Consider the following 21,389-nt stretch of genomic DNA (forward strand, 5'->3'; position numbering starts at 1 on the left):
GGAGGAACAGCACAAAATATTCTACTTGGGTAGCTTACAACCTATTGAATTCACCGATATTATATAGGTAACCTATGAACCATTTCCCCCCGCCCCCCCTTTTTACCCCTTCTCTTCCCTGGGCCCCATCTAGATTTGCACCCAGTTTCACTTTGACCCCTTCCACCTTCATTCCTTCCCCTGGCTTTTCCATGCTTATTTCACACTTAGTTTTTTCATCTCTGCCCTTTGTCCAACCATCTGCCAATTGTAAAACCTTTCGCCTGTAAGTATCAAGCACTTGCCAAACTTTGTCCGGCCCCCGCCTTTTTTCCAACCTTCTTCATGTGCCACCACAATCAGACTGAAATAGGGTTCTGACCTGAAATGTCACCTATTCATGTTCTCCAGAGATTCTGCCTGACCCACTGAGTTGGGTCACAGCACTTTTGAGTCTTTTTTAAGTCAGTCTTTTCACCCTTGTATTCCTATCATTTTTTCTTTGTTGTAATTTCAAATTTCATTCATCTGCTGACCCTCACTTCCTTGCAGCTGATGCTATCACACGTTTGTCATTCAATTTCTCCTAATTTCAACCACATCACAGACCTTCTCCTTACTTCCCTTTTTTTCATTCCTAACCTGCTACCTGATGTTCCGGTCACAGAACATAAAAAATAATTCTCCATCCATAGATACTCTTGGCCTGAAACATATTTCCAGCGTGTAATGTTTTCACGAAGGAGATAGTGCTTTTTAATATCTAATTTTTTTTTTAATGCACCACGTGTCATTATCATGAGAATTCCTTTTAAATCCCACACACACTATCACCATTCCAAGCATTGTTAAAAGGAGAGTAGATTTTTGGCCCCAAGAAAGAAAGGAAAATATACTTTTGTAGTAACTTTGCAATTTTCAGAGCTGCTTACAGCCAGTTTAGTACTTTGGATAAATAGAATTATTGAATGTTGTCCTTGTGACAGGTGTTAGTTGGCCCAATGAAATTGTTCCAGTCTAGATTTTCCAAATGAGATAGATGAAATCTTGCCATGACCCATGGAACTTTCCAGTGGACACCATTGTTCTTGAGGGCAAAGTTAACATCATACTAGCATTTCACTGAGGGCCATCTCTTGGAGGATTGGAAACCATTTATTACTTGTGTTGATTTGATCAATCTGATCTTTGTATGCTGCTACCACCCAATAATTTGGGTGAATTTACAGACAGCACTGGATTAAGGATGTCGCAAGTTTGCTAAATTCAGTTTATTTCCACTGATCTCAATACACCATAGAGATAACAACATTTTTCAAGTTCATAAAGGAAAATATAAAACTGCCTCATTCCTCATTAATTACCAATTGGGGAATATTTCTGGATCTGTTTTGTGTTAGAATATAGAACACTTCAGCACACTATACCTGTGCAGACAATGATGTCAATCCAAATTGCACATCTGCCTGCACATGGTCTATATCCCAATATTCCTGATCTGTTCATGTCTCTTTCAAAATGTTTCTTAAAGATTTCTATTTGCTTCCATCAACTACCCTGGCAGCGCATCCAGGCACCTACCACTCTCTATGTAAAGAAAACATGTCTTGTAAATCGCCCTCTGACCTTAAACCTATGCCGTTAGTATTTCGCATTTTCATCTGGGAAAAATATTCTGACTATCCACCTTATCTAGGCCTCATCAAAATTTTATGCACTTTCAAGTTGCCCCTCAGCCTTCAAAACTTCATAGAAAAAAAAATACAGATTTGTCCAACTTCTCCTTATGACTCTATCCCGGTGAACCTCTTCTAGATCATTAGACATAGGAGCAGATTTAGACCATTCAGCCCATCGAATCTACTCCGCGTTCAATCATGTCTGATCTATTTCCCCTCTCAACCCTACCTTGCCCTGCATCCTTTGATTCTCATCCTAATCAAGAACCTATCAATCTTCGCTTTGAAGATACCTAATGACGGCCTCCAGAGCCATCTGTGGCAATGATTTCTACAGATTCACCACCCTCTGGCTGAAGAAGTTCCTCCCCATCTCCATTCTAAAAATGCATCCTATTATTCTAAGGCTGTGCTCTCTGGTCCTAAACTTTCCCACTACTCGTAACACTCTCTCTGCACCCCTCTATCTAGACCAATCATCCCCAGGAACATTCTCATATACCTCCTGAGGACTCTCTTATCCTTCACATGTCAACACATGTGGGGCCCCAAACTGCTCACAATATTACAAATATGACCTCACCAACACCTTCTTCTAAAGCCTCAGCATTACAAATTTGTAAAACATGACCTCGCCTGCACAAAGTCATACTTTATATTAGATTAGATTAGATTAGATCCTTTATTTGTCATTCAGACCTTTCGGTCTGAACGAAATGTCGTTGCCTGCAGCCATACATGTAATAATAAACAACAAAACACACAATAAACACAAATTAACATCCACCACAGTGAGTTCACCAGGCACCTCCTCACTGTGATGGAGGCAAAAATCTTAGGGTTACTGTCTCTTCCCTCCTCTTAAGAAGTCCCTAAGAAGTCTCTGCATTTTCGGATGTGAGTAGATCCTGGCCCTCAGAGTCTTTATCATTAATTCCCTCACCATTGAGTAATTTTCTGGTTTATCTCCCGAGCAAAGGTATGACATTCGCTGTCCTCCAGTTCTGTCGGGCCTTGCCTGTAGGTAAAGAGTATACAAAGATCTCTGACAAAGCTCCAGCAATCTCTTTTGCCTTTCTCAATGACATTGAATGGATCTCATTAGACCCTGGGGAAATCCACCTTAATGTTCTTCAAAAAACCTAACAACACCTCATTGTTATCAACATACCCTAGAATATCTGCATACCCCTCCCTGATTTAATTGTCTTCCCTATGCTCCTCCTTGGTGAATACTGATGTGAAGCACTCGCTTAGTACTTTGACCATTTCCTCCAGCCCCAAGTGTAAATTCTTCTTTGCGTGCTTGATTGGCCCTATCCTTTCTCTGGTTACCCTCTTGTTTTTAATGTACAGTATATAAATATAAAATGCCTACTCGCATAGGATTTTTTTGGCTCACCATCTGGCATGGGAGGAAAAGTAATAGTAATTTATAAGCACATAATATAAAGGGGAAGGAACAGAAAGGTAGGCCAGGTTATGAACCAAAAGTTGATATTTCTTTAGAAATGGAGGGCATAGCTTAGGTCTGAAATGAGAACTTGCCATTTGTCCACTCTTGTTATTGTAACTAGAGGAGGCAATGGTTTCTTTGGCTAGCATACTCTTTCTCAATGTGCAAAGTAATTTGGTCTGATTGGGATGGATCTTGTTGCTTTGGGAAGTAAAGGCAGAAATTGCAAATGGTCTGTAAATGGACTTCCTTGGAAATGAGAATGGTCCTGGAGTATTGCCAATGTTTCACCATTTTTTTTTTTTAAAGACAAGGCACAGGTGGACCTTATTTGTTGTGAGGAAACTTTCAGAGAGAATAACTCTGGTTAATTGGCATTTGGAAAGTGTAGAGCCTAATAAATAAAAGTGAGCAGACATTTGTTAAAGATAAGATTTGACTGACGATTTTTGAAATGATGTTAATGAGGGTGCAGTTGATGGTCTTTAAGAAGGAGCTTGACAAAGTACTAAATAGCAGGTTTGTTTTTAAAAATTCATTTTATATTGCATGGATTTATTGCCCATCTGTAATTACTTTAAACAAGTTGTTGTTAAATCACTACTGTTGCCCTCTGGAGCAGGTATTTTCACCTTGATGTTGAATCAGAGCCTCAAGGATTCAGTACATGTAGTCGGTGGAATAGTAGCAGGAACGCTCACAAATTGCAAAAGCTGAAAGATAGATCAAATTGTAGATCAATGTGGATGACTGGTCGTCAAGAATTATGCTTGGATGGCTGGTCCTCATTTATTTTAATATATGGTCAGATGAAAATCTTGTTGTACTAAATTGGAAGGCTTACTGAGGAGGACTGAAAATAATGTATGAGCTTGTGAACGGATATGTAAAGGAAAACCTGCAGTGCTTCAAGATAGTCTAAATGGGACGGAAGAACTAAGGGGTCAGGATTGCAAACACCTAATCACCAAAAGTTGTGATGTAACCAATGAGGTTGCAACAAATATAAGACAGACACTTTGAAAAGGGAATGCAATTGAAAGCCACCAAAGCTTTACTAAACTGGCATTTGATCATATATAGACATATTTTGAATACTGTTCTTGTGCCCTATTACAACAAAGTTGAGGCATGGGAAAAATGCAACAAAAATGCATAAGAATGGAACCAAATATGAAAGGCTGGTTTAAAAGAAGAGACTTCAAGGCTGATTTATTTTGCTTTTAAAAAGTGATGGTTGAAGGTGTAAACTCGGTGTTTTGATAGATTGGGTTTTTTTCTGGTTTACAGGGAAAAGTAAATCAATAAGTCACCAAGCAATCAGACAGGAAAATCTTAAGCAACGTTTTTATCTGGAGAATGATAATAATGTGAAATGTATTACCGTTTGGAAGTGGTTAATCCAAATTGAATTAATGTTTTTAAAGGGAAGCTAATAAGCACATGAAGTAGATAGAAATAGAGGGTTTTGTTAGTATGCTGAAAACAGAGGAGTAAGTGGAGTGTGAAAGCTTCTATAGATGAGTTGGGCTGCATGGGATCTCTCACTGCTAAATATTTTACATGAAGCCCGTGGGTTGAAAGGGACAATGGAAACTGCAACACAAAAATTACTCAAAGGACTAAATGCAGTTCATAACATTTCATAGTGACAAAACACTAACAAGGGAGCATTACCGTGGTAATTCCCAGGGACTAGTCTTGGGGACAGTGCTCTTTTTAAAGTTTTGTAATTTCAACACGGGCCCACAGATGTAATTTCAAAGTTTTTCAATGATGCAAAGGCAAGGATTCAGGGAAGGATGAGGGAGGTGTTCAGAGTTTTGGAGACTACTTCTGAGCTGGGCTCTAATCCCAATTTTCTCTCCAATATTTATTCCCCACCCAATGACACTGAAGCAGATGATTCAGTTTTAAGCAGATTGCTTGGCGGGGACGTTCAGTGCCCAAATTATAGAGGCAAATTTTATACTGTGAAATAATACTTCATTGGATGAACTGTGCAAGTTAAAAATGCAGCTTTCTCCTAGTGAAGTCTTTTTTGGAATGATCATTTACAGCTGGACTGCAAAGACGCAGGCAGCTATTGCCTGGTGACTCTCCTTGTCACTCATACTTTAAACAATTGGTTCTTCAATAATTTGTTTTATTCCCTTGAAAATGTTTCATTCCAAAGTAAATGTTTTGGATATTACTGAAAGGGAATCAAAATATGATATTAGGATGGGAAAGCAGAGTTGAGGTAAGTTATATGAAGTAGCGGAGCAGACTATAATGAGCCGGAAGGCGTACTCCTTCTCCTATTTATATTATTTCTTATGTATACGTGCAGGAGCAAGTTCTTCTTCGAGCCTACAAGGAGTGCCACCGTGTTTTATCCCAGTGTAACAATGAGTGCAGTCAACGCAATGCAAGGAAGCAATACAACACTCTGACTATGTGTGGTCACTCCATCAGCTTGAAACGCTATTTGGTATCTCGAGAGTCTGTCAGTATTCACCTTCCCCTATCCAGGCTCCTTGCAGGTTGGTTTAAGGATATTGCCTCACTGGCTACATAATAGGAATTACTTGAGGGGAGCAATTTTGAGTACCCTAGATAATATTGTGATATGGCAGAATGAGGGGGACAATCTAACATGGAAGAAAGAACACTTTGCGTCTTAACAACAGAAACCATGAACCCAGGCCCTGATTAGTTGAGGCAAACCACCATGTTACTCTATGTTCCCTTATTATATAATTAAACAATTGATATTACTTTAATTGATTGTGTAATCAATTTAACAAAAGACCTATTGTGGTATTTTAATTATTGGCCACTGGTTAAATGCAGTAACATGATACCACATAATGCTATTGTCCCATTCCATGTGTGAACATTTCTCCTATATTAAAACTTCCTTCTTGCTTTTCTGGTTATTTCCAGTCTGTTGAACTAATTTATGGCCATGTCCCTGATCCTTTTCCTGAAAATAAAACAAAGGGAAATGCAATGGAACAGATTAGGGTATAGGCTAATACAGTTGCGTGTCAGACATCAAATGTACTGCCGTCTATTAGCATTAAGAATATTTTATCCTAATGTATTTTATCCTAATGGATAGTTGCACTTAGGAAATGTTGGAGAGGCTCCGTTATATAATGAAATAGTGAACATTGCCTCCATTGATTTCTGAAAATAGCTATGTAAAGCTGATTCGTTGTGATATCTTCCCAAGATGGCTCACTAAATGTTAACTTTGTTCTTGATGAATTTCAAAGCAGTGCCCTAGTTACATTCTTTCTCCTTACTCTTCCGTTTCCCAAAGGATTTATCATGCCATAATATCATGGCTGAGATTAGCTAACTTGCCACAGACTAGACACTACACATGGAACCTTGTATATGGCTCAAATCATTTTTATGGACAGTGCTTGTGAATCAAGATTACATTCTTGATTTGAAAATGAAACCAAGATTGAATTCTAGCATCTCGAAGTACAGATCACTTTGGAAATTATTATTTTTTCAATGTATGCGTTACAGTGCCTCTGAGTGAGTGCCTCTAGATTTTTGTGTTTTGAGTGTACAGATAGCCGGAATCTATTAAATAATTTACATAAACAAAATTAAAATAAGGTAGAGTATCTCGAAGTAATCACGAGGCAGCAGCCTAATCCACAGATATATTTACGATGCAAATTAGGATAGCACCTTGGTTTGTTTCCAAGATTTGGAAGCAGTTTTATACCAGTGTAATGTTTTCTGTACTCGTCTGTATGATTTGTAGTAAATCATGGCAGCTTTCAGTACTAACGGACGGCACAGTGGCGCAACGGTAGAGTTGCTGCCTTGCAGCACCAGAGACCCGGGTTCAATCCTGACTATAGGTGCTGTCTGTATGGAGTTTGGACGTTCTCCCTGTGCCTGCTTGGGTTTTGTCCGGGTGCACCAGTTTCCTCCCACACTCCAATGTCATACAGGTTTGTAGGTTAATTGGTTTTGGTAAAATTGTCTCTAGTGTGTAGGATAGTGCCAGTGTATGGGGTGATCACTGGTCAGCGCAGACTCGGTGGCCAAATGGTCTGTGTCTGCGTTGAGTCTCTCATGAAAACTAAAGTACTTAATACCAGGAAATCTACAATGTGCAGTTTAATCAATGGGATTACAGTCATTTGTGGTGATGGATGTACAGCATTTATACTGCCCTCTAAAACACAGAAAAATGTTTCTTGGTTTTGCTTTTCCTTATGTTTTTCCCAACTCATGTTAATTTGGGTTTTTACAGGAATATAGTTGTTGTCACTGATGGAAGAGGTATTGATTAATTTATTCTCGTGATGTGGATATTATTGGCTTGGCCAGCATTTATTTTTCAACCCTTAATCATCCCCTGAGCATTTACTAACACATGATGGCTGCAATATGCACCATCTACAAAATGTACCGAAATGACATGCCATGGCATTTTTGACGGTACCTCCCAAACCAACAACTTTTACCGATTAGAAGGACAAGGGCAGCAGGCAAATGGAAACACCATCATCTGCAAGATTTTGGTCAAGATGGAAACTTATCACGATTCCTTCATCACCACTAGGTCCAAATTTCCAATTCCTTACCCAGCAATGTCTAAACACAAAGGACTGTGGCTCAGGAAGGTGACTTCTCCCATTAGGCACCTTCTACCATTAGAATGTAAAAACATAACCGATAGGGGCAGCAGTTAAGCCATTCGGCTCCTCAAGCCCAGTTTACCATTCAAGAATCATGGCTAATCTTCTACCTCAAACCTAATTTTTCCATGCTATCCCCACATCCCTTAATTCCTTTATGCAGAAATCTATTAATATCAGTTTTGAATGCAATCTTTCACTGACTGGGCCTCTAAAGCCCTCCAAATTAGTACGTTCCAAAGTTTCACAACGCATTGCATGAAGAAATTGTCTCTCTTCTTAGTCCTACATTGTCTTCCACATAGTCTGAAGCATCTTCCCTGTTGAGCTAATTTTGTAGGTTTCATGAGATCATTTATGAGAAATAAATGGGTGGTGATAAAATGCAACTTGGTGGTTTGGTAGGCTATTTCAGATGGCAGAGACACGTTGGGTCAGGGATTGCATACAAGCCAGACAGAACAAACATTGGTGAAAATTTTTTTTACTTACAATATTACTGATGATAGATTATTAATTTCAGGTGTTATTAATTATGTGTATTTTTAATTTCTCAGCTGCCTCTCTATGCAGTCTGAACCTCTAAACTGCCATTGTGAGATTCAATCTTTTGTCCCTGAACCATCTGCCTAGTACTCTGGAAACTTAGTTCAATAACTTAATAAAACTATATATCTTATCAACACGTTTGGTGTTGTGTATTATTTTGTCATAAAATTAAATCAACATTCCAGCTGACCTGGTGTATTTGGGTACAAAGGGGGTTTGCTTGTTTTATTGTTGACAACAATTCCTCTTTGAATTCTTACAAATTGCTTTGTGTTTTAGGTTTGCATGTACACCTGAGCAAGAGTGGAGCAATTAATAAGCTTGAGGAGTTTGTGCCATCGGTAAGTGAAGAACAATATCCATCTTTTATAATTCCATGATTTATATTCGACTGATATTGGAAACTGAATGATACTGGAGACTGGGGAATTTGAAATATATATTGGTTTCCTTCATTGCTGCTGGGTCTAAATCCTGGAACTCGCTCCCCCACATCATTGTGGGAGCCCCTTTACCAGATCTTCTTCAGAAGTTAAAGCTACAGGCTTATCACCAGCTTCTCCATTGCGTTCAGGGATGGGTGATATATGCTGGCTTTGCCAGTGTTTAGATCCTGAAAAAAAAATGCTTTGTTACATCATTTTGGTGACTTCTTGGCCTTTTATTAAATCACAAGTGATAGTAGAATTAGGCCACTCGGCCCATCAAGTCTATGCCATTCAATCATGGCTGATCTATCTCTCCCTCATAACCCCATTCTACTGCCATCTCCCCATTACCCCTGACACCTGGGCTCTGGCACTCTGATGCACACGTTAAACCAGGTTATACGATTGCAAAATGTCTACATTTCATCATTGCAGATTTAGACTTTGTTTTTGAACGTGTTTCTTAAAGTACACTGCTTCTGAAAGTATAAAGTACAGTAAACCCTCATTATAATGGACCATGGGGGGGGGGGGATTTATGTAGTTGAAACAAAGAACTGCAGATGATGGTTAATATATAAAAGGACATAAAGTGCTGGAGTAACTCAGCTGGGCAGGCAGCACATCTGGAGAACATGGATTGGTGACGTCGAATTCCTTCTTCAGACTGATTCAGACTGCTGAGTTATTCCAGCACGTGCCATTTCACCTTAAAACTAGGTGTTGATGCCGCTGATCTACACCAGCGAGCCCTTCTCAACCCACCGCATGGTCCGGTGACACGTCTAGTGTTGTGGCTAACGTTGTAACCCCTGCTGCCAGTGCTTTCTGCAGGCCACTGCCAACAACCAGACCACCACGGTCATCGTGGGGCTCCCTCCCCTCCCACCAGCTGCTGTTTCTAAAGTGAAGTACGTTGGTGACACTGGGGGAGAAGGACAAGGGTGGAGGTGGGAAAAGATGCAGAGTGGGCATAGCGAGGGGAGGAAGAGTAAGAGGAGGCGGCAACGGTCGAGACGGTAACAGACAAAGTAACAGCTGGCAGGAAGAAGCAGCAGCAGGTGGGAGGGGAGGGAACCCCACGGTGACCGTGTGCATCTTGTTGATGACACTGGCCCGAAGAAATCGTCCCCAGGGGTTGCAACGTGAGTTGCAACAACATCGGTGTCAACTGGTCCGTGTAGTTGGTGAAGAAGGGCTCGCTGTTGTACTTCGGGAGTGGAAGTGGCATCGGAAACGGGCTGTAACAGGCCGGGGTGGGAGTGCAAGCTGGTGGCGATTTCGGCAAGTCCGGCCACTATATCCGTATTCTTTATAAAGGGGTCCGTTAAAATGAACAGGGCGACAGATAGCACAATGGGCTAAGAGTTCGGCTGGCGACCGGAAGGTAGCCGGTTCAAATCCCGCTTGGAGTGCATACTGTCGTTGTGTCCTTGGGCAAGACACTTCACCCACCTTTGCCTGTGTGTAATGGAATGTAATTACGGCGGCAGGCGCGGGCACACCGCAACGCCCTGTGTCTCCCTTTCAAGGGAGATGCTAAAAATGCATTTCGTTGTCTCTGTACTGTACACTGACAATGACAATTAATTGAATCAATCAATCAATCAATGAAGGTGTATTGTATAATCATTTTTGCTTTGTAATTCCACTTGCTATAGCTACTGAGCTTGCACAAATAGTTCTTTTTACTGTAACTTTGAAGTTTCCAATATGTTTTGACCATATATTCATGTTTTCCATGCCTCTTTTAAGTCAGAACCTGTGTTCATTCATTGGAGAAATTGGATGAATATAAACGTACACTCTTGATATTGATCATGTTGGCATTAGGAAATAGCTATAGAATAAAATTGTACATGCTGTGCAGAAGAATCTTGAAGCAGGTTCTTGGGCTATAATTACTAATTACTATGCCAATTCTTACAGTCAGAATTTCATGTCGAAAAACTGATGGACCACCCATTACGATGCTTAGTGCTGATGGCTCAAGTATCAGCTGATATGTGGCGAAGAAATGGATTTTCCTTAGTAAATCAGGTATTGTACAAGTATTGGCGATGCATGTTTGAAAAATTCTTACTATTTCAAATGGTAGACCAATTTAAACGATAAATACAGCGATTAAGGACATTGTAATTCGACCGTGTGTATGTAAACTCATTGCTCATCATTCCACTGCAGTCTGATTCCAATTTTGGGAATATTTCTGGGGAATTTAAAAATAGAACCTCATCACTTGGCAGACAGGAACAAGAGGGGTGGAGATCACTTTTCAGGTGTGAAACCTTGGAGACCGAAGAATGAACAGAACAAAGTAGGCCACCGAATCAAATGAACACTTGCAAACTGGATTATTTCTAATTTTAATTTGGAATGGTAAATTGAACAAACTGATCTTCAAGAAATCCTGTGTGGTCCGTTTTTCTTTCAACTGAAATGTATTTCAACCCTCAAAATATCTGGTAACAGAATGGATGTTGCCTTAATGATCTGCCAGAGATTCCGGAATTATTTTAAGTCAAATTGGCATTTGAGAGCTGTCAAAAATAGAAAGGATAGAATTTAGTAAAGAAACTTGTGTGAACTGAAAATGAATTAACAAAATGTTAAAGCTAAATAGGGGGTTGCTGAACTTATTTTACAAAACTGAGTATATTACTTGTAAAGATGTTTCGTGGTTTAACATTTTTTATTTCAATTGGTTGTAAGGCCGTAAGGGTTATAAGGCCATAAGAATTAGGCCATTTGGCCCATCAAGTCTATTCTGAAACTCAATCATGGCTGATCTATCTCTCTCTCCTAACCCCAATCTCCTGCCTTCTGCCCATAAACCCTGACACCCGTACTATTCAAGAATCTATCTATCTCTGGCTTAAAAATATTCATTAACTTGGCCTGCACAGCCTTCTGTGGCAAAGAATTCCACAGATTCACTACCCTCTGACTAAAGGAATTCTTCCTCATCTTCTTCTTATAGGAATGTCCTTTAATTCTGAGGCTTTCCCACTAGTGGAAACACCCTCTCCACATCCATTATATCCAAGCCTTTCACTATTCGGTACCTCTCAACCTTCCAAACTCCAGCGAGTACAGGTCAAGTGCAGTCAAACACTCATCGTATGTTAACCCACTCATCCTTATTCACTCCACCTATCATCTGTAAACTTGGCCACAAAGCCTTCAAACCCCTTATCCAAATCATTAATATACAACGTGAAGAGCACCGACCCTTGCGGTACTCCGCTAGTCACTGGTAGCCAACCAGAAAAAAACCCTTTATTGCCACTCTTGGCCTTCTGCCATCCAGCCAACCTGCTATCCATGCTAGTATCTGCCTTTTGATACCATGGGTTCTCATCTTTCTTAGCAGCCTTGCGTGTGGCACCTTATCAAAGGCTTTCTGAAAATCTAGGTAAACAACATCCACGGACTCTTCTCTGCCGGTCCTGCTATTTACCTGCTGAATTGTCAGGTAAAATCTCCCCTTCACAAAATCATGCTGACTTTGGCCTATTTTATCATGAACTTCTAAGTACTCCTTATACTCCTTATAATGGATAAAATATACTTCTTATAATGGAGAAAATCTTACCAACTACTGAAGTCAGACTAACCGGCCTGTAATTACCACTATTCTGCTTTGCTCCTTTCTTGTACAATGGGATAATATTGGAAATTTTCCAATCGTCTGGAACCAATCCTGACTAGCACAATCATTAAAGCCACCTCTTTCAGAACCCTAGGGTTTACATTATCATTGTAAAATAGATATGTACATCACATTGCTGTCCAAATGTGCTCAAATGTTAATGAGAAAAATGTGTGTAACTGACAGTCCGTTCTCTTCCAGGTGTATTACTACCGAAATGTAAAATGGAGGGAAGAGATGTTTGACAAGGACATAATCATGTTACAGGTACAGTATTTATTCAATGAAGAAATGTATCCGAGTTTGCTAAATATAAAACTGAATAGAATATATATAGGGTAACAAGGACTGTTGCTCTTAGAGAGCAACAAGGCCTGAAGAAGCATCCTGACCTCCAACGATACCGATCCATGTTCTCCAAGGATGCTACCTGACCCGCTGAGTTACTCCAGCACTTTGTGTCTTTTTTTTAAATGAACTGTATGTTTTTGCAGTAACGGAAACTGGCATAAAGTCTAGGATGCAGTACAGGTATTCCTGGATATAAGGTGTTCCAGAGAGATGGGAATGAAAGGAGAGAGTATTAGATTGACAGAATTGATTCGGGAGAACAGTGTGGGAGAGAGCTGAGATTCTTGAAGGATCAAGGACAGAATCGACTCTGGAAATCTTAAACAAAAATGGAGAATACTGGAAATAGCAGATCGAGAGCACCTGAGGAGAGGGATCAGGAGCACCCATGGGGAGAGACCTGGAGCACCTGAGGAGAGAGATCAAGAGCACCCATGGGAGTGATTGGGAGTATGTGTGGAGATCTGGAGTGCCTGTGGGGAGAGATCAGGGGCGCCTGTGGAGTTTATGACGGTGATCTTTTACTAGAATGGAAAAAACAAGATAATAAGTTGTTTTAAATATTCGAGAAATATTGGGGTGGAGAGAACGGAAGAATCGTTGACAGAGTTAAAACCATGGGAATCTGTTGTAACAAACTTGTTGGTGTCATCTTGGAGAATTATGAATATTTGTTGATAGTTGATCTGTTTGCAAGAGGTGTAAATAGAGATGAATGAAGGCAGGGCAGAAAAAAGAAAAAAGGTGCTTAAAACTAATATACAAAACAGATTCTGGAATTCAAGAATAAAAGAGAATGCTGGCTAATAATCAGCAGGGTAGTTTGTATCTGTGGAGAGTTAAACTCTGAATTAATGTTATGGATTGATGACCATGCTCTTTGTGAATCAAACAGGAAAAGCTAGTTGTCCGACATTTGTTGAATTGAATGTTTGATCCTTAGAGCCAGTTGCAAAATCTGATGTTGTCCCTGAGATTACATTGGGCTCGGCTGGACCAGTGCAGGAAGATGAAGACACAGATTAGATGCGATGGAGAATCAATCTGACAGGAGGGAGAAAGTACAAACTCTGTACAGACATTACCCATAGTCTAGATCAAATCTGGGTCTCTAGCACTGTAAGGCAGCATCTCTACCCTGGAAGCCCAGGCTCACCCTTGCTGACTGCATTGAGATATTCTGCATGACAGTCACCAATCTGTATTTGGTTTCTCCAATATAGAAGAGACCATGTCAGAGAGTGGCAAGGTGGCGCAGCGGTAGAGTTATACGCCAGAGGCCTGGATTCGATCCTAACTCTGGGTGCTGTCTGAATGGAGTTTGTACATTCTCCCTGTGGCTGCGTGGGTTTTTACTGGGCGCTCCAGCTTCCTCCCACATTCGAATGATGTGTAGCTTTGTAGGTTGAATGGCCTCGGTAAATTGTTCCGAGTGTGTAGAATCGAACAAGTGTACAAGTGGTCGCTGGTCGTTACTGACTTGGTTGGCTGGAGGGACTGTTTCCATGCTGCATCTCTAAACTAAACTAAATTGCACCAAAGGCAATGCACTACATTGGAAGAAGCACAAATGAATCTCTGCTTTGCCTGGAAGAACTGTTGTGTTCCTCAATGGTGGGGAGGGACGACGTGTAGTGTAGACATTGTATCTTATGCGTTTGCATGGGAAGATAATATGAAAAAAGGAATGGTGCAGGTACTTTACATTCAAAATTAATTAAGAATGCTAATACACTGCTAGGTCACCGACAGTTGAGCAAAACTTTCAAGAAGTCCATTAACTATAGAGTGGTCATAATGTGAAACTTAGACACAGTATAGGCTGGGCTACTATGGTTGATTATGCATCTTTCCTCTAAATTGCATCTTCAAAAGTGACTTTTTTTTAAATGTATATACGATGAATGAAGAACGATTTCTTATTGAGCTGAATTAATTTAAAACACCTGACTTTGTTGATAGAGATGGGAGGTGTTGCTGATCTGCTTATTTCACAGCAGCATAAAGTTAAGGGCCTGTCCCACTTGGGCCATATATTTCTGCAAGTTCTGGCGTGTTTGCACTCGACTCGTACTCGCAGCATGGTCGACACGAGGTTGTAGGAGATCTTCGTAACTCTCCTTCATGCTCGAGAGTGGTCTCCGCGTACTCAAGGCCTCAGCTAGGTTGCGGCGTTTTTTTCAATAAGTTAAAAAATGCCCACAAGTTTAAAAAAAAGGTTGCCATGGAAAAAATCGCTACTTTTTTTACTAGTAGGTTTAGTCGTAGTGGCTCATTGTAGGACGGCATGTTAGTCATAGGTAATCGAGGGTAGTCAAAGGTAGTCGTAGATAGTCTTCATCATAGTCGAAGGGAGGTCAAAGGAGATTGAAGGAGTTTGTCTTCGCTCTCCACTATTCGGTGTCCAATATTCCCGAAGTTAGTTGTAGCTAGTCTTCAACATAGTCGAAGGAGGTCTTCTACATAGTTGAAGGAGGTCTTCAACATGTCATTTTTTTAAACTATTCTAAACTCGCCAATTAGGTTGCCCAAGTGGGACAGCTTTACACTTTGTGAAAGGATATTTCACCTGGATATATCACCTAAAGGGATATATCACCTGGTTTGATAGGGTAGAATCTGATGTGACAGATTTCTTTCGAAATGTTGGGATTCCTAGTACAGTCAAAATTAAGCAGGATTTGTTTGTCCAGTTCGAGAAATTATATTACATGACTGACCCAGATAATATTACATTGGGTGTCGACAGCTACAATCTGCCTTCAATCTGCACCTTTGTTGATATTGATCACTTCACCAAAGTTAACAATGCCTTCATGTTGCAGATTGCAGCCTCTATTATGGACTCAAATCGGTTCCTAATATTTATACTGAGTAGATACGAATTATTTGAAGTCTTCTCTAAGCCTCCAGTTGCTCGAAATAAGGTAAGATCCAAGATGCAAGTAAGATCAACTGCTGATACAAATGTTATGTGTATAAATTAGGAGGAGGAGTAAGCTACTTGGATTGTCAACACAGCTCTGCTGTTCAAAAGGTAATGTCTGATCGGACTGTGACCTCAACTCCACATACCTACTGACTCCTGGTATCCTTTCATCCTCTTACTTGTCAGGTATTTATCTATCACTGTCTAAAAATATACAAAGATTCTGCTTTAACTGCTCTGGGACAAAAACAAGTTTCAGTCTCATTGGCCACTGAGAAAACATTAAAGTAATCACTCCTGTTTTAAAAATAATGACCTACTAGTTTTAGATTCTCCCATAAATAAAGCATCCTTTGCACATCACTGTGTGAAGGCCATTCATTATCATATGGTTACATTCAAGTTCTTTTTTACTCTTGTGAACTCCAGAGGATAGCCTTGTAAAACAATGCTGTCACTCTGTTAGTCCAGTAAACCACCTGTGAACTGCTTCCAACATATTTTCATTCGTCCTTAAATAAATTAATGTACTCTGTATCTAGTCTCGTACTGCCCTATATAGCCGAAGTACAACCCCATTACATTGTAATCAGTTCCCCTTATGAATAACATTTTGTTAGTTTTCCTAATTACTTGCAGTGCCTACGTACTAGCCTTATGCAAATTGCCCACAGATACAGCACCCAGTTCCCTCTGCATCTCGGAGCTCTCTAATCTCTCAACATTTAGAAGTATTTCAAAATATTTCCTGCCAAAATGTGCACTTTTATGATTTTTCACATGGTGCTCCTGGTTACCATATCTTTTCCTATTCTTTTAACCGTTCTGAATCCTTTTGTGGCCACCTTACATCAGCTTCACAACTTTATCTGCAGCTGGCTAGGAAAATAAATGGTGTTCAAACATGCTAACTGGGTTTTGTTCATCATACCCAGTGATTTTCACTGAGTTGGTCAATGTCCATGTTGAAATGCACAGCTGCTTCGTCTTCGAGGAAGTTGTGATATTACACAAGGGAAAGGTGGGTCCCTGCCTATACAATAGTTTCAGTCACTTCTGATGAGCGTAAACCAGGCATTTCCCAACAATGTATGTTGTGTCCAAAAAGAGAAAGTTGAATAGTAGGGTCATTGATATTGTTTATATTCCACTTTTGTGAGAAAATTAATGATGAACTTGGCCTCCTTCAAGCTTCCTTACTCTCTATTTTTAATTGTTCGTGGGACGTGAACGTTAACAGCAAGCCCTGCCTTAATTGGCGTCTCGAGTTGGGGTTGAAAAAATATTCTTGAACAGGTGCAGTCTGCAGAGTTACGCTTCTTCCCCAATGCTATCTGTTACAATTTTCACACCTAGGGCCAAGGATTTGAATGTTGCTGTGGAAGAAGCTTTGGGAGTTATTGTATCACGTGCAAAAGGTGCCACACAGTGCATTCACTCTGTGCCATTATTGGATGAAGTGAATGCTGAATGTAATGGATGTCGTGTGCTGAGGTGGGGAATAGTATTGTACTGGCTGGTACTGAGTGCTGTTGACTGCTGCATCCAAGCATGCGGAAATCCAACAGTGAATCATTCAAGAACCCCCACTTGTATTTATATACAGCCTTTAATAATGTTCAGTGTCTTCCAGTGTATATCACAGGAGCATCATAAAATTAAGTTTACCACTAAACTATGTTAGGAAATATTGTGGCAATCTTCAAACATTTAGTTCCTGTTGGCTTTGTGTGGACTACCCTCACAACCCTGTCATTGTTTAATTAATATCAGGTTTTAAATTGCACATAGTTTGGCTTCTATTTCAGGATATCCAAAACTGCTTTGCAGCCAATGTAATATATTAAAAATAGTCACTGACCTGAAATGCTTTTATTTTAGTACTTTTGAAGTGTAGTCACTGTTGTGATGTTGGAAACAGAATGGAAATTTGCTGCTTTCAAATTAACTTAAAAGCAATGTAATAACCAAATGTTTTTAATATAAAATGTAATGTTGCATGAACGATAAATATTTTCCAGGACATCGGGGCTCTTGCTTTGAAGTAGTGTCATGTCTTTTTCTGCATCTATGTGAGAGAGTAGATGTGACCTTAATTTAACATCACATCCATTTTTTTGTTGTTATTTTCATGATGTGGGCATTACTGCTGTTTATTGCCCATGCCTTCAGATGTTGATGGTGACCCACCTTCTTAAACAATTACAGCTCTGTTGGTGATGGCACTCCCACAAACATGGTAGGATTTGGAAGTACCATGATGAAAGAGTGTCAGGATGCTGGTAAACTTAGTGGGTACCTGTAGGTGGTTGTGATCCCAAGTTACTGCTTCTCCATTTTGATGGAGGGTTCAGAATAGCTCAGGTGAATAATTGCTGTGCATTTCAAAAGTTAGACACTGTAAAGTGTGATATTCGTGTGTTGTTGATCAACTGATCTGTGTATTTTCCTGGATAGTGTTGAATTTCTTGACAGTCATTGGAGGTTCACACAAACAGGCAAGTGGAGGGTATTCTATCATACTCTTAATGCCTTTTATATGCTAGAAAGGTTTTGGGATGTTGAGTGGAGAGCCGCTTGTCATTTGAAACCCAGCCCCAGACCTACTCTTTTAGCCATAGTATTTATGTGGCTTGTCCTGTTGAGCTTGTGGTTGGTGGGTCCCACACAATGTTGACGGTGGGTCAACAGATGATGGTGAATGCTACTGAATATTGAGGATAAGTAATTGGTATTGATTTATTATTCTCATGCATACTGAGGTACAGTAAAAAACTTTGTGCTGTGTGCAATCCAGTCTTATCTTATCATGCAAGAGTACTACCAAGCCACACACAAGTACATCAGGAAATGCAAAATAACCAGTGTGCAGAATATAGTCTAATAGTATCATAGCATTTGACAAGGTTCCGCATGGTAGGCTGCTCTGGAAGGTTAGATTGCATGGGATCCAAGGAGAGATAGCTGAATGGATAGAACATTGGCTTCCTGGAAGGAAGCAGAGGGTGATAGTGGAAAGTTGCTTCTCGGACTGGAGGCCTGTGACTAGTGGTGTGCCTCAGGGTTTGGTGCTGGGCCCGTTGCTGTTTGTTATCTACATCAATGATTTGGATGAGAACATACAGGGCACGATTAGCAAGTTTGCTGATGATACAAAAGGGGATGGTTTTGCAGATAGTGAAGATGGTTGTGAAAGATTGCAATCTGGATCGATTGGCCAGGTGGGCTGAGGAATGGTTGATGGAATTTAATACAGAGAAGTGTGAGGTGTTGCATTTTGGTACGTCTAATAAGGGCAGGACCTACACGGTGAATGGTAGGCCTCTGTGGGAGAGTCGTAGAGCAGAGGGATCTAGGAGTGCAGGTGCATGGTTCCTTCAGATTCAGATTCAAACTTTATTGTCATTGTGCCATGTACAGTACAGAGACAACGAAATGCAGTTAGCATCTCCCCAGAAGAGCGAACATAGAATAATGAGCAATAAATATATATACGTACATACAGTCATAGTAGTGCAATTTTTCTGGGGAAGGAGTGTCCAGGGGGGGTGGGGTGACTGGCAATCCCCGAGGTGAAGAGTTAAGTAATGTAACAGCCGCAGGGAAGAAGCTGTTCCTGGACCTGCTGGTCCGGCAACGGAGAGACCTGTAGCGCCTCCGGGATGGTAGGAGGGTAAACAGACTGTGGCTGGGGTGAGAGCAGTCCTTGACGATGCTGCGCGCCCTTCGCAGACATCGCTTGCTTTGAAGGTCAAGTCGCAGGTAGAAAAGGTGGTCAAAAGTTTTTGGCACTTTGGCCTTCATCAGTCAGAGTATTGAGTATAGAAGTTGGGAGGTCATGGTGCAGTTGTATAAGATGTTGGTGAGACCGCATTTAGAGTATTGTGTTCAGTTCTGGGCGCCATGTTATGGGAAAGATATTGCCAAGCTTGAAAGGGTTCAGAAAAGATTTACGAGGATGTTGCCCGGATTAGAGGGTGTGAGCTATAGGGAGAGGTTGAGTAGGCTGGGTCTCTATTCCTTGGACTGCAGGAGGATGAGGGGTGATCTTGTAAACGTGTGTAAAATCATGAGAGGAATAGATCAGGTAGATGCACAGAATCTCTTGCCCAGAGTAGGGGAATCAAGGACCAGAGGACATAGGTTGAAGGTGAAGGGGAAAAGATTTAATAGGATTCTGAGGGGTAACTTTTTCACACAAAGGGTGGTGGGTGTATGGAACAAGCTGCCAGAGGAGGTAGTTGAGGCTGGGACTATCCCAACGTTTAAGAAACAGTTAGACAGGTACAAGGATAGGACAAGTTTGGAGGGATATGGACCAAGTGCAGGCAGGTGGGACTAGTGTCGCTGGGACATGTTGGCTGGTGTGGGCAAGTTGGGCCAAAGGGTATGTTTCCACACTATCATTCCATGACTTACAACTACAAAGAAAATACAGATAGTAAAAGTACAGTCACAACTAGGTAGGTTAGGAGATCAGGAATACATCCTTGGCTTATAAGAGATCCATTCTGTCATCTAATAACAGGGAAGAAGCTGTTTTTGAATCTGGTATTATATGCTTTGAAGCTTTTGTATCTTCTGCCTGATGGGAGAGGGAGAAGAGGGAATGAATGAGATATTAGTAGTCCTTGGTTAGGTTGGCTTCTTTCCCAAGGCAGCATGAATTGCTGATGGAGGCGAGGTTGGAGTGGTGGGGGGAGGGGGGGGGGAGTGGGGGGAGGCTGGTCTGTGTGATGGAGTGGGTTGACATCCACCGTTCTCTGCAATTTCTTGTGGTCTGAGGCAGAGCAATGGCCAAATTAAGTTGCCATGCATTGTGAAGGGATGCTTTCTACATCTGTAGACATTTGTAAGAGTCATTGAAGACGTGCCCTAATTAGACTCTCTTGTTGGAGATGGCATCACCAGGCACTTCATGGTGTGAAAGTTACATCAGCCCATACCAAAAGGGTTTTCTGAGTTTCACTACATGCAGGCAATGGCCCCTTCATTTGCTGAGGAATTGCAAATGGAATTGAACATAGTGCAATCATCAATAAACATTCCCACTTCTGACATTATGGTGGAAGGAAGAGTATTGGTGAATCAAGGTCGTTTTCTTGCAGTGATGTCGTGAGGTTGGGCTGATTGCCTTCCAAAGACTGCAGTCATTTTCCAAGGTACAACTTCAGTCAGTGGAGTGGTCATTCGACGGCCTTTGACTTCAGTTTTGCCAGAGCTTCCTACTGTCATACTTGGTAAATAGCTGCCTTGGTGTCACTAACCAGTAGCTCTCACTTCACTTCTGCAGTTCAGATGTTTGAAGCAAGGTTTTGATTACCTAAATGGGCATCGCTGAGCCGGTTTTGAGAGAGTAATATTGCTTGATAGTTCATGTCGATGACACCTGCCATCATTCTGCTGCTGACTAAGAGTAGAATATTATTAGTAGTAATTACTAGGATTGGATTTGCCCGTCTTTTTGTGAACAGGATATAACTGGCTAATTTTCGATTTTGTGGTGTAATTGTTACTTGTCACTTGTATTGTGCTTTGAAATCTGAGGAAGGACATTATTGCCATAGAGGGAGTGCGGAGACGGTTCACCAGATTGATTCCTGGGATGTCCGGACTGTCTTATGAAGAAAGACTGGATAGACTTGGTTTGTACTCTCTAGAATTTAGGAGATTGAGAGGGGATCTTATAGAAACTTACAAAATTCTTT

At 40.8% G+C, this 21,389-nt stretch overlaps 1 protein-coding gene across 1 annotated transcript in view; it reads left to right on the top strand.

The window, feature by feature from the left end:
• Positions 1–21,389, top strand: part of ubr1 (ubiquitin protein ligase E3 component n-recognin 1) — a 149,391-nt gene that overhangs the window by 60,281 nt on the left and 67,721 nt on the right. Inside the window, exons 15-19 of the mRNA XM_055640892.1 lie at positions 5,447–5,639; positions 8,601–8,662; positions 10,679–10,789; positions 12,603–12,668; positions 15,578–15,679. Coding sequence (XP_055496867.1) covers positions 5,447–5,639; positions 8,601–8,662; positions 10,679–10,789; positions 12,603–12,668; positions 15,578–15,679 — 534 coding nt within the window. The remainder of the gene's footprint in view (positions 1–5,446; positions 5,640–8,600; positions 8,663–10,678; positions 10,790–12,602; positions 12,669–15,577; positions 15,680–21,389) is intronic.

This window comes from Leucoraja erinacea, chromosome 9 (genome assembly GCF_028641065.1).
Source record: "Leucoraja erinacea ecotype New England chromosome 9, Leri_hhj_1, whole genome shotgun sequence".
Classification (NCBI taxonomy): Eukaryota; Metazoa; Chordata; class Chondrichthyes; order Rajiformes; family Rajidae; genus Leucoraja; species Leucoraja erinaceus.